The sequence below is a fragment of the Desmodus rotundus genome, chromosome 8 (genome assembly GCF_022682495.2).
Source record: "Desmodus rotundus isolate HL8 chromosome 8, HLdesRot8A.1, whole genome shotgun sequence".
In the NCBI taxonomy this organism is placed as follows: Eukaryota; Metazoa; Chordata; class Mammalia; order Chiroptera; family Phyllostomidae; genus Desmodus; species Desmodus rotundus.
In genome coordinates, this window is record NC_071394.1 from 125317130 (window position 1) to 125331511 (window position 14382).

General features: G+C 43.1%; 1 protein-coding gene across 4 annotated transcripts in view; it reads left to right on the plus strand.

Annotated features, from left to right (window-relative positions):
• Window positions 1-14002, plus strand: part of MOBP (myelin associated oligodendrocyte basic protein) — a 38962-nt gene extending 24960 nt beyond the window's left edge. For 3 of the 4 annotated variants that reach the window (XR_006656291.2, XR_008427550.1, XR_006656290.3), the window contains 3 exons: window positions 4145-4352; window positions 11895-11974; window positions 12094-14002. Coding sequence is in view for 1 of the 4 variants with exons in the window: in XM_053930363.2 (XP_053786338.1) it covers window position 4145 (1 nt within the window). In the remaining 3 variants the exon portion in view is untranslated. Of the gene's footprint in view, window positions 1-4144; window positions 6634-11894; window positions 11975-12093 lie in introns of those variants that run through there. The other variant, XM_053930363.2, reaches the window with a different exon arrangement.
• The last annotated feature ends 380 nt before the right edge of the window (window positions 14003-14382 follow it).

Below are 14382 nucleotides of genomic sequence, written 5' to 3' on the forward strand. Positions count from 1 at the left end.
TTTTTGGTGATTATGAATAAAACTGCTATAAACATTCACATGAGCATAAGTTTTCTTTTCTCTTGAGTAAATAACTGGAACCGGTATGACTGGGACATATGGCAGTTGTATATCTAAATGCATAAGAAAACACTAAATTGTTTTCCAAAGGGGTTGTGTCATTTTGTACTCTGACCAGTAATGTGCAGTACTCTGCATTCCTGTCATCACTTGGTATTGTCAGCTTTTACAATTTTACCCATTCTACTAGGTGTGTAATAACATCTCACTGTAGTTTTAATTTTGCATTTTCCTAATGACTGATGATGTTGAGAATCTCTTAAGGAGCTTGTATACCATCCGTCAAAGACATTTTTAGTGAAGTATGTGCTCAATCTTTTGCCCATTTTAAAAAGTGGGTTATTATTTTCTTATTATTGTATTTTGAGAGTTTATAAAATTTATCTGAATACAAATCTCTTTTGCAAATATTGTCTCCCAGCCTGTGGCTAGCTCTCTCATTTTCCTAACATGTCTTGTGTTGAATCAGTTTCAAATTTTGACAAAGTCCACCTTATCATTTTTTAAGTGGGTTATACTTTTTGTATTGTATGTCAGAATTCTTTGCCTAACCCAAGGTCACAAAGAGTTTCTCCCTATGTGTTATTCTAGAAATTTTAAAATTTAGGTTTTACAGTTACATTATTATCCATTTTGAGTTACTTTTCCTAAATGGTACGAAGCATAAGTTGAGGTTCAGTAATTTTTCATATACATTTTCAATTGTTCCAGCACCTTTTGTTTAAAAGATTCTCCACTGAATTACTTTTGCAATTTTGTCAAAAATCTGTTGGCCATAATGTGCAAGTTTGTTTCTGTACTTTCTACTTTGTTCTGTTAATTTATATATTTTTGCCTTTTAATAACACAGCACTTAATTAATGTAGCCTTAAAGTATTAAAATCAATTAGTGTGAATTCCCCAGCATTGTTCTTTTTAAAAAATGATTTTATTTATTTATTTATTTCTAGAGAGAGGGGAAGGGAAGGAGAAAGAGAGGGAGAAAAAGATTGATGGTTGTCTTTCTCACGCACCCAGTCGTGGACCTGGCCCACAACCCAGGCATGTGCCCTGACTGGGGATCGAACTGGCGACCTCTTGGATTGCAGGCCGGTGCTCAGTCCACTGAGCCACACCAGCCAGGGCCCCAGCATTGTCCTTTATATTTGAAATTGTTTTTGGCTATTCTAGTTCCTCTAGTTTTTCTTATAAATTTTAGTGTCAGTGTGTCAATTTCTACATTATCTGTAATAGGATTTGGAATGAGGTTGTGCTGAATTTATAGATCAGTTTGGGGAAGAACTGTAACACTTGAATCTATTAGCGTAGTATATCTCTTCATTCATTTAGTTGCTTTTTTGTGTGATTTTTATTACATAGATCTTGCACATATTTTGTTACAGACTTTATACCTCAGTAGTCTATTAAAGTGCTATTGAAATAGCATACTTTTAATTTTAATTTTTAATTGTTCATTATTAGTGTGTAAGAACAATTGATTTTTGTATAGTACTCACGTATCCTGTAATCTTGCTAAAGATCATGCTCACTTACTCTACCGTTTTTTGGGGGGTAGACTGGGATTTTCTACGTTGACATTCATGTCATCCAAGAATAGAGATAATTTTATTTTTTACTTTTAATCTGTATGCTTAGGTTTGCATGTGGTTTAAAGCGCTATTTCACTTAGAACATTTGCTTCTTAGAGAAATATTTCAACAAATTAAGTCCTTGACAGACTGGCTTTCTGGGTCACTAAAAGGGGTAAGATCTTTGGGTTGGGGTGTGGGTTTATACCTGTGCTGTCTTCACATTCTTATTTTGAGGTGTGGTTCATCTTTCCTAATGCTGCATTGACTGACATGCTCTGTCATTAAACTAATGAACGGGCAGGAATGTGTTTGGATTTTAAAAAATCGAAGAAGTTCTAATCAGTACTAGAATTATTATTGTGGTAATTGCCCAAGATCGCCAGGTACTGATGTCCCCCTGAGGCTGATAGGTGATTATTACTGAAACTCTAGGGACTGGATTTCCATTTAGGGCCACACTCTTCTGGAAGGGAACTAGGGCCCTGAGGAGCCATCATGTGATGTTTGCCCATATGTGGGCCACAGACTCAGGCTGCTTCCTCTCCCGACCCCACGTGGGTCTGCGCTGTTTGTCTCTTCTGCTCTGCCATGTGGGCAGTCTTTACAACTTTCACCCTTCCGAGACGGGCTACGAGAAGATGATTAGGACATGTATACAGGGCTCGATTTTTGCATCATACTGACTTGTTTTCCTATCTGAGTGGGTCAAACAGTGGGGATGATGTGTGGAATATTTCATGTAAGCAGAGAACCTCTCCTCTGTCTGCAGAATCATCATTATTGTCAGTGGTTCAGAGCTTTGGTGTAGCTCTTTGACTTTGGAGCCTTCATCCTTCGTGCTGAGCAGGTGCCCACCTCCTCCCTGGGCTCATTGGGCATCTCCACGGCTACACTGCAGGCACCTTGTTGGAGTGCGTGTGAGTCAGGAGTAGGAACTCTATCTTACACTCCTGTCTCCTGGGCCTGACTCTGGGCTTAGCGGATGTCACTGGCTGAATGAGGCCTATAAATACACCTAGTCTGGCCCAGTGGGAAGGGTGAGGACTTTGAGTCTGAGCTCTGCCAGTCCTAGTTACTTATTCTCTCAAAACCATATTTTTTTTCCATCTGTAAAATACGGATGTTTTGTACCTCATTACTTATCATTGTAAAGTACTTAGTTTATCATCTTATCGTACTGGGTAAGTGGATGTTACTGGATCTGTTACTTCATGGGTTCATTGTGCTGTCTAACCCTAACTACTGGCAGGTTCTCCCCAACTGAGTTGCTTCCACCTGTTGAAATGGAATTTGGGGGCCGTTGCCGCACAATTTGGCCATCCCCAGCGCCATCAGTGTGGCTGCCATTGCCCGTGAAGTGACGATTAGTTGACCAGGTGCTCATGTTATCTAAGATGCCACAGCGGCTGATTGCAGTGGCAACTGACACAGGGCGACACCTGGAACCTGTGGCTTCTGTGCGACTGTCACCACCCAGGGGTTTGTACTCAGCAGGATCTACACGGGGCTCTAATATGAACAGGCTGTCTCGTGTCCGGAGGTCACAGAGACAATCCAGGACACGACAGGGGTGCGCTCCAACCTCCCAGGATACAATTCACTCTGCAAATTTCACTACATTGTTTCTTCATTTATCCTCGATCCTGTCTGAAGGACACCCGCATTGTTAGCTTGGTATATAAATTGGGGTTTTGGAAAATGCTATTGTCAATACCTGAATATGAATTTTATTTCTCATTTTTACTGCCCCCCCGCCCGCCAATTATAGGAAAAGCTGTGATTCCCAGAAGTTCAGTCTGTAGTGTAAAATATGGCACATTTCTAATATATGCATCTTTGGGGTTTTTTCTTATTTTTTTAAAATTAAGAACTTTGATGACGTCTGAAACTACTTGGCAGAGCCTCACTTCAAAGGCGGTCACATAAAGTTCTGCCATCTACACAAATTGCGGTTCATATAATATGGAGAGTAACCTTGCAGACAATTCTTGTTTGGGGCCACGGATTCATAACATTGTTCCTGGGTGGTGTTTATTTTCTCCTTGAATACAGTCTGCTCCCTGTGAAAACGGGAAGTTGTCACTATGGTCACAGGTTTATAACGTGGGTGCAAACCTTTAGGTATATGTGTGTACATTCGTGTCTTCATATTCGGGGGCAGTAGGACTAGTTGTTTTCTTTTTAATAAGAATGGAGGGGGTACTTCGATTTCCTTTGTGTTTGCCTGTGTTTAAAAATTATCTGCAGTGATGAAAGAGAAAAGCAATTCATTATTGCACATAAAAATAGATGTACTTTTAGAGAATATGTTTTTGAGGATCAGTCAGGAAAATATGATATTATTTTGGCCAGATACTACCAGCACTGAGAAATTAAAGAGGGATTCTAAGGACTTTCCAGAAGAAGGATGACCTCAAAGGCAGTGTACACACTCACAGTTACACTAACTGAGCATGAAGAGAGAGCATCACTTACCAGTGTCATGGATGTCTGTGTTTCTCTTTGCAAACCAGATTGAAAAGGAGGATCAAGCCAACCCCACGGAAGAAGTAACTGAGGAGGAGTTTCAACTGAATGGATGGCCTCAGCCCCTGGACCCACTGCTTCCTGACCCCTGCGCCCTTGGGCGAGCTGTCCAGTTTCGAACATGGTGCAGAGGCAGACTCCTGCTGATACCCAAGGTCTCCAAGGCACGGGGGCCGCCGGGCAGCCTGCCTGGAGGTGAGAGGGGCATCTCTGTGTTAGGCTCCAGCCAGTGGGTCCCAGCAGCGCCCCTCGGGCTCCAGAACTCGGTGCGTGGCTCTTTTGGAGTCACCTGCAGCCCTTTCTCTCCCTGGTTCTTTGGATCGGGATGGCTCCACTGCCAGCCCATGTGCTGTCCTCCAGACTCTCTTCCTTTCTGTCCCTGGCTTCCTGTTGCAGATCCCTGAACTCGGTTAAGTCCTTGACCTTCTTTGTAATGAGTTCCCTGTACTAGCCCACAGTCCTAGGAACGCTTGGCTCTGGGGAAGACCCACTTTCTTTTCTGAGTAAGATAATAGGCTGTCACATAATCCAGAAATGCAAAGATATTCCCAGGGAGGGTCAGTGTTGTCTAAATCCACATGTCAGATGTAGCCAATGTACTGTGTCAGAGGCTAAGAGAAAATGCGTGAGAAACCAGACCTCTCCCACTCCCCAGGCCCCTGTCTCCAACCTCACACAGGGATTTGTGACTGTCTCCTCCTGGTCCCAGCCTGAGTGACAGCAGATACCTTAAATAAGGCTCTGTTTTTGAGCTTGTCCGGCCCATCTGGACTGTCTTCAACTCCAGAATTCATTGCTTTGGGCAGGTTACTGGCCTCAATCATGATGCCCTACTCCCACCCCCTCCGCTGGGGGTCCTGGAAACAGGGCTGCTGAGATGGGCCCTCCATGAAGCAGGACATACTGCTTCCCCACCTCCTCACTCCGCTGAGCAGGCAGATGGCCCCTGGGCACTATCACAGGATCAGAAGGTGTGCTCAGACAGTGGCTATTTCTAGGCCACAGTAGCCCGTCCCGGGGGGAGGATGGAGGCCTGGCCCCTTCATGCTCTCCCTGGCTGGACCCCTTCACATTGCCCTCTGATACTGTAGTGGGATCAGGAAAGAAAATAAGCAGAGCCTGGCCTTGGGGAGAGGAGGATTAAGTGGGTGGGAGGGGTGAGTTAGGGGAGATTACACAGCCCCAGACTTCTCTCCCTGGGTAGGAGGCCATTCAAGGGTGTCTGGGGGACTGATCCTAGTCATAATGGAGTGGGATTGGGGCTTGGCTTCACATCTCTGCTCTCTGTTTTACTCCCACTATATAAGCCCTAGATTCTTGGGAAAGACTTTGGTCTTGGTCTGGGCTCTCTACCACTGCCACAGAAACTCCCCACCCCCCTCCTGTCTACCTTGGTTCCCCCACACCCCCTCCGCAGATACACATGCAGCAGGGAGGGAGTTTGCCCACAGGTTAAATGGAGGACTCTCAGGTCATCTTGTGGATTGATGTGTGTGTGTTAGCTGTGTATTAGGTTATGAAACCTGGCTTTGGGAGAACAGCTTTGCTTTATCAGTTTTTTCTCCCCCACACAAATACTGGAGAGTCCCTCCAAGTCCCATGTTGGTTCTATACCCCCCCAGAACCCTGACCACTTCAGCTGACCATCAGAAAAAACTGAACTCTAATTCACTCCTCTCTGGGCCTGCCCTTGACTTAGGGTTCCCTTATATGCCAAGCAGTAGCCCTGTAGGAGCCCCTTTTCCTTATTCAGCTCAGAGTCAGGAGCTGGAAGGAGAGGGGTTGGAGTGATTCCGCCTCTCTTCAGGCTCCGGCAGGGCCCATTCCAGAAGCCATCCCAGCTTATATAAGCTCAAGCTTGGCTCATTTGTTTATTGGCGGATTTGTTTGTTGGGGTTGAAGGGTGAAAGATGCAGGCAATAGCGACATCCCCTACCCCTTCCCACCTTCTCCAACACTTTCCTACTTGGGTCTGGAGGGGATGTGGAGCCATGAGGATAAAAGGCTCATGGAGTTCTTGCAGGCTTGGTTCACTCCCTTGTGACTCAGGTGCCTTTTCCCTAGCCCAGCAAGACCACACTTTCTTGCCTTCTTTCTGTCCTCTCCTTTTGTACTTGTAAACAAGATGTTGTCCCATCTACTTGGTGCTTGTGCCCACCTTGGGGCTCTGTTGCCGTTCATGCTGCCTGTCATGCTCTGGCCTAAGATCTTTGCGTTGGTGCCTTCAGCTCCTGTATCGTCTCAGAGCCGCTTCCCTTGGAAACTCAGAGTGGTTTCCATGGTTACTCTCTAGCCCATCACTCTAGTTTGTTTATCTTCACAGCACTTATCACCCTCTGGAACTATCTTGTTCATTTCTGCTCCTGTTTATTGCTTGGCTCCCCTGCCCCTCCTAACTGTGAACTTCAGGATTGCCAACACCTGTTTACTGCTACATCCTCAGTTCCCGGCACTAGTAAGAACTCAATAAATACTTGTTGACTGAAGAGATGCTTGTTTGTTGTTTTTTTAAAAAATAGAAGTAATTTTTCAAAAATTGAGAGACTTTTAGAGAGTCAAAGGTATCCATTTTATTTAGTAATAAGGGACATTTAGTGACTTTGTAGGCCACCCTCTGCATGGAGCAAATGGAAGGTGAGAAGGAACAGGGATTCATGAAGGTAGATGCAACCCCTTCAACCACGGTTGACCATGAAGGGAAGCAGGGGATAGGGCAAGAGCTGGAGTTTTCCATGAACTCAGGAGACACTTGAGTGTGGTGAATGCTGCTGGGAAGAAAGCAGCAGAGAAGATGTATAAAGAATGAGGAAGAGCCCTGGCTGGTGTAGCTCAGTGGATTGAGTGCTGGCCTGCAAACCAAAGGGTCAGTTCCCAGTCAGGGCACATGCCTGGCTTGCGGGACAGGTACCTAGTAGGGGGTGTGTGAGAGGGGACCACACATCGATGTTTCTCTCCCTCTCTTTCTCCCTCCCTCCCCCTCTGTCTAAAAATAAATAAATAAAAAAAATCTTTAATAAAAAAAAGAATGAGGGGGAGATTAATTGATGGAGCCAAGAACTGAGGATGTGGAAAGGGGAATCCAGGGAACAGATGAGGGGATTTGGCATGGATTGGGGGAGTCACTTTTCATTGGAAAAAAGGGAAGAAGAAAAGGAGTGTCGTCTCCAGTGGATTTACAGGGTCAGCGGCAGGAGCCTGAGTCCATGCCTACCTGGGGCTTTGATTTTCTCTTGTAGTAGGAGGCTAGCGGCCAGTTCACAATGCGGGCTGCTGGTGTTGGGGTCAGAGATGAGAATGGAGGAGAGGATTATAGGGAAATCACTTCATCCCAGGTCTTTGAAATCTACTTAAAAAAAAAAAAACCTTCTGCAGATGAATTTAATTAATTACCTAATTAATTAATATACAATTTGAGGCGGTATTTTGCCACTAAGTCCTTGCCTACAACTTCATATTTAGATGTAAATCTCAGATTTAACTTGAGACACATATGTTCTCACTCATATGGAAGACGAGAGAGTTGGAGAAAAGAAGGCAGAGTCTAATCTTCCCAAGGGATAAAGAATCACGAGGAAGCTTTCATTATGGGAAGCTGCAAAATTCCTGACAGCTCACAGTGAGATGGGGCTGTGCGGTGAGAGAGTAGTTTGCAGAACGTCATCTGGGCTGCTGTTGTAACATTGGAGAAATGTTCAGACTCACTCCTGGAAGGTCCTGGAAGGGCTTCTTGCCTGACTCCATAGCACGTGTCTCAGTCCTATTAATAACACCATTAAATGGTACTTATTACTTCTGCTTGAACAAAATGAAGTGTTCTTGATGGACCAGGATGATTCTGTCAACCAACAGTAGGGTGTAGAGTTGTGATTTGGAGAGGTTTCTCATACTCTTCTTATTTGTGCAACAGGTACACACCTGTGGGGATGTTGGGTAAGGAGAGTGAAAAAAATAGCTTCTTTTTTACTGAGCATGAACTATGCATCCGTCCTATACCACAGACTGTTTTGCATTTATAAATGGGAGAGGTTGGTCATGGCCCCATGGCCATTGAAACCATGACCTTGACCTTGCTGCCATAATGTTGCAGTCTAGAAGTTTCCAATCAGAACTGGTGGAGGTCTGGAATACTTGGAGATGCCACCTTACGATAGGAGAGGGAGGTGAAGCTAACAGGCCCCCAGCCACACTTTTTCATCATCTAAGGTAGTTTTTAGGGTCTATGTTAATCTCTAATTTTATAGAGATAAACAGTTCTACTGGGGTGAGAGAATCTGACAGTCTCCGCCTTCAAGCCTGAAAGCAAATACTGATACAGTATATTAGTGATCTTCTGAGTGACGTATTGCATTGAAGAGTGTACTATTTGGCATTACATCGCACATTTGGGTTTCGTTGACGGATAATACTTCAGTGATTACTTATTTCCTCTTGGGAAACAATTCACCTACCTCAAAGTGAGTGTTTTGATTTTCAATTCACTGGCTAGGTTTATTCAAAATATAGCTGAGCAAAAGAGCATAGATTAATAAACATTCCTGATAATTACATTTATACTTTTAAACAAATTTGCATAAAAGTATATTATACTCAACATGGTACTAAAAACCCATTCCTGTTGCATATGCTACATTAACTATATAAACTACATTAATAATGCATAAAATATGTTCGAGGAGAGTGGAGAAAATGCGAGATCACAGCTAAAGTGGTAGCCTTCATAGCAAATAAAATATCGAGCAGATTTGAATCATTTGGCTCAAAAAAAGATCCCTTAACAAATAAAACTAAGTTCTAAAAAAGTGTTAAATCTAATGACCAAAGTAACATTCACACTGGATTTTGAAGCACATAAACTGTCCCAACAGTTTCCTTATAACCCAAGGCTGGAAGCCTGTGGGACCCAGGGTTGGCATCTCCAGAGGCTGGAGGCCTCTCTAGACCCCAAAGATGAAAGCATTTTGTAGAAAGAAAGATAATCTCAACTAATCAGAGTCCAGGAAAAAGGTACTTTCGTACGGGAAGAGGGTCTAAGTTTCTAAAGTTTCCTTTATAGAGGAGATGTAAGTTCACCGGGGAGAAGGGGAGGGATAGAGTGTCTGGGTCCATGTTTGAGAAGTGGGTGACGGCAGGGGGAATCCTTTCTGTGGTGCGTTAATGGCAGATGTTCCTGATAAAGAGGAAGTAGTTGGCATCAGCATTAGCCAAACCAGCCCTTGCTGCAGAAAGCGCAAGCAAGCTTTTTGGGCCATTAAAAAAAAAATCCTCACCTGAGGGTATGCTTATTGATTTTAGAGAGAGGGGAAGGGAGAGAGAAGCATTAATGTAATAGAGAAACGTCAATTGGTTGTATCCCGTATGCCCCTGACTGGGTACCGAAATCATAACCTAGGAATGTGCCCTGACCAGGAATCCAATCTGCAACCTTTTGGTGTACCAGGATGACACTCCAACTAACTGAGCCACCTGGCCAGGGCTGGGCCATTCTTTACTAATGAAGCCACATGGGGGCCAATATTAGAGGCAGGTAATTTTATCAGATTGAAAAGTCCCTTGGCCCCGTTGGTGGTCCATGAACAGTCCTATGCTAACCTCCAGGCAAATTTATTTGATTAATGATAAAATGAAGATATCCCTCTTGTGCGCACCATCCATCAAGGCGGGTTGGGTAGTCTGTCATCAGAGGTAGGGGACCCAAAAGACATTCTGGCAGCTCTTCCTCAATTAAATCAAGTTTGCATGGAGATTAGAGGGTAAGGTTTTCCCTGATACCTCATATGTCTCTGTACCTGCAAACCCACTCACAACTAATTCACTTCTAGGCATGCTTCTTCCATAGCAAAAAAGTGACAGGTACAGTACCCAGCATGCACCAGGAGTATTCCATGGGAGCCAGTCTAGCTTCCAGGACCTCTTACTGATGGGAGTTATTTAGTACATCTCTCCGGATTTGGTTTTATTTCTGAGATCTCTGAAATACAGTACTCTTCGGGCTCACTACCTGCAATTTCTGTCTCAGGAAGGCTGCATCTCTCTTCTCTATAGGAAGAAATCTTGATGCATCAGAAAGATAAAGCCTGGTGTCCTGGGATTTCTCTTTTCAGCACAGTGATGCAACAGAATTTTACATAATCTGTTTTCACTATAACTCATCCCCAATTTCTTAAATTCTCTGTGAACAGCGCCTTCTGCAGCCAACAGCTTTTGTTCTTTCTCTTCTGTCTTGTAAGCTTTCTGAGTCCGGCCCTTTAACAGTCTTAGTTTTCAACTGATGGAGATCATTAAGGATCTTTACTGCCAGCTGCAAGATTTTACATTTATTTTCAACCAGAGCTTTGGCTGCAAAGAGTAAAAAAAGAATCATTTCCCAACTCCCCTCTCCCCTTCCCCCAGCTGATGTTTTGCTGACACCTCATTATCCAGCTTGGAATGTAAATGACGTCTATGATTTTCTTTAACTCTTGGTAATGTGGATTTTGCTATCATCTGACTTCTCTGACTTTTCATCTTCTTACTATGGTGATCTGCCAACTAACTATTTTTGAAACAATCCTGTCCATTTTTTCCCCTAAGATTTTTCTCCTCTGATGCAAAGATCAAGATCAAGTGGCTTCAGCTGCATAACATACTTATTTAGAATGTCAACTCCATTATTTTTCTAAGCCACATCTTCTGAGCCTTGAGATCTTTTCTGATTTGCTCACTGATCTCAGTAGGAGTGGGAGGACAGGAAGAGCTAGGGGCAGAAGGAGACCATAGCTTTCTCTTCACTCCTAGCTCCTGGGTGCCCTCCAGCTGCTACCCTTCTTTCAGCTCTGGTCTTCCATCTCTTTCCCTCACTCGTCTGTATTTATACAGTTTAAATTCACAAAAGATCTTGGTTTTCAGATTTCTCGTACTATCAATCTTTCTACACTTTCATTGCTCTGGGCTTCACACCATCTTCACTGCCTTCTCCAGATCTTATCCCCAGGTGCTAACAGATTCTGCCCAAACCAGCATCACTTTATCTCATGCAGAACACACTGACAGTTGACTAAGAATGGCCCCTGATAGGGCTGCCGACCCACAGTCAGATGCATTCTGACTCTGGCTCTCTTCAATCCTGGTTTTCTTCACTTCCCCAGATGGCCTGGTGCCAAGATACCCTTATGCCTTGCAAATGTGTTCACCGGCCTTAGGATGGTTGTGTCATTGCTGAATCTACCTCTTTAACTTGCTTTCATCTACAGTTCTAATTTGCTGTTACTTGCATTGTCTCAGATCTCTAAAAGTCCTCAGTCAAATATTTGAATCTAGCTTCTCATGTGACATCTTCCTTGTTTTTCTGGTGTAAGTTTCCTTTTGGAGAGCTACTGGGGTCCTAATAATAGAATAGCTGGAGTCCAAAGGAAGAGCTGGGAGCATTGAGCACCAAGGTTTTTCTTTCTTCCATGAAAGCTTCCTCTCTCGACTCTCAGATGCAGGGGGCCAATACAAAGAAAATGCATATTCAAAGCATGTATATGGAAGGGCTCAGTGTGCAGAGCTCTTGGTTTATGTGCCTTCATGTGCCAATCCTGTGACCCGAGGACACAGATTTCTGGGACTTGCCCAGCTTCAGATACCTACCCACCACTTAGGTCAAGGGACAATATCTATTTCTAAAGAAGGTGGGGGAGGCCAGTTGAGAATTCACAGATAAAACCACTGGGAGAATAATATAGAATTCTAGTTTGACAGGTTTTTTCCTCCCCACAGCATTTTGAAGGTATCCTATTGTCTTCTGACCTCTGTAATTGTCAATGAGAAATCTGCTGTCATTCTACTTGCCTTCCATTGTAAGTAAATTGTATTTTCCCTTTGGTTGTTTTTAAAATTTTTTTCCTTTGGCTTTGGTATTCTAAAGTTTCAATATGATGCGACTAAGCATAGGCTTATTTTTATTTATTTTTCTTAGGACTCAAGTTTCTTCAGAATGAAGAGATATATCTTTCTTCAGGGATATGCAAAAAAGATATTGTACAACCATCATAATGGCAAAAACTAAAAATTATCAAGTGTTGGCAAGGATGTGGGGAAAATTCTCATAAACTACTAATGAGAATTTGTGAACTATTACAACACCTTTGGGGTGAAGTCTGGGGACACTAGCAAAGCAGCATATTGTATGGACTATGATCCAACAATTATGATTTTAGGCACCCATCCTAGAGAAAAGTTGCATCCATAGAAAAAAGAGATACATAGAAATCTGTTTAGTAAAGCATGGTTTGCCATTGGAAAAGAAAGAGGAAGAGAGAGACATAGAAAGAAATTAATCAAAATATTCACCCAAAAGAGAAGGAATGAATCAATAATAGTATATTTATAAATAAAATCCCAAACAGCAGTTAAAACAAGTGAATCATATATACTTATACCAGGTAAATAAATTTGGAAAACAAAATTAAAAAAGTCAAACGGCAGATGGTAAGTGCAATATGATGCTGTATGCAAAAATTTGAACAACCTGCAATACTCTAATTGCCAAATAAACAGAAACCGTAAGATCTCACACTTTCTCTATGATGCAGCAGAATTCTTAAAATGATAACAAAATAAAAGGCTATCCAAGAAACATCAATCCTTTTGGAAATCAAAAAGATTTTAAATAATTCCTGATTTGAAGAAATAATAGAAATTAAGAGCTATCTAGAAATGGTCAACAACATTAGCCCGACACAAATGTTTTTGGAGAGATGATGGGTGACTAATAAGCCTGGGGTCTCTCCAAGGCTACAAGTCTTAGAAAACAAACACATTGACATCTGGTCTGAGTCACTTTTGGATGCGGATTACATTGTGACTCCTGCAGGTTTCTGACATGGGGAAAAAGGGGAAAAATTAGAACACCTCCCCCGCTCCCAACCTTTCTTTAGGAATAGGTGGGAAAACACAGTAGAAGATAATAGAATGTTGTAGAATGTTGAGGGATGTTAGGTAGAGGGAAACTCAGAGTAAAGGGGGCATTCAGAGCAGGCCTGTGCTGGGAGTCTGGGCGGCCAGAAATAGGCAGGGGCCTGCAGCACTCCCGAGGCAAGGCTCTGTGTCCTTGACTGAGCACAGCCAGACCCAGCCAAGTTTAAGGGGCAAGTAAGAATGTGAAGACAATGCCAGAGGAAGAGGTCGCATTCAGGGTGTGTGGCTGGGGTGAGAAGAAATGCCAGAGAGTAGGGAAGAAGTATATTAGACACATATGAGATATAGTTCAGAATACCAACTCCCCAGAAGGAGGAATCAGGCCAAGTACTGTCCCACGGCAGCTGAGGGCGAGGCCCGAGTGTCCTGGCTTCCTCATTTGGGGAGGCCGTCACTGTCTGTGGCAGTGGCAATAAAAAGGCAGGGGAATTCAGATACACAGAGCCTTCAGGCAGAAATGTTTCTCCTGCTTCAATTCAGGTGCTAAATGAACAACAAAGTGAGAACCTCTACGATGAACAATTTCCAGCAGTGAGATATCTGAGGCCATTATATTCCTGGGAGTGACACCAGGGGCACCAGGACAGACTCCTAGAAAGAAGAACTTAGTGGGCCAGCCCCACTCGGACCCAGTAAGAAACTGAATCATTCTTCAGTCCACTTTAGATTTTGGCAAAGCCAAGACCTCACACTCAGAGCTTGCTGGGCTCCACCCTCCATATCATCCAGAGAAACACAGTTACGACAGAGTGCAAGATTAGGGAGGAGAAAGCATCGTATGTATTAATTCATGTAAAAAACGGGATGTCAGCACAGAACTGTTAATAACTAGAAATTACTGAATTCTCTATGTTTGTCTGTCGTGGAAATAAAACCCTCTGGAAACTGGTAAATAACTAAATGTAATGTGCCTCAGATATTATAACTAAAATGTACTATAATCTTACTGTGTTTTTTTGTCTTTTAAGGGTTGGTTCTGGGGAGCGTTATGCAGTGAATGTTGTAGAAATTATATAAAGCTGCAAAAGCTATTTTATGTAAACTTCTTGAGTGGGAATTCTCAACCATGGGGTTTGGCAGATTACTCTGATGATTCTGGATGTTAATTGATTTTATGTTCTGACATTTTGACTGGTTCTGGGACAACTGAGGTGTGTGTCCAGAGTTGTTCTGTAAATGCTTAACAATCAGCTCTCTGGATGCAAAGTCCTGATTTCTAGTGTTGGCCAATTCCCGTGGTGTAAATACTCCCACTGTGGCTGCCTGCAAGCTATGAACATGACATCAC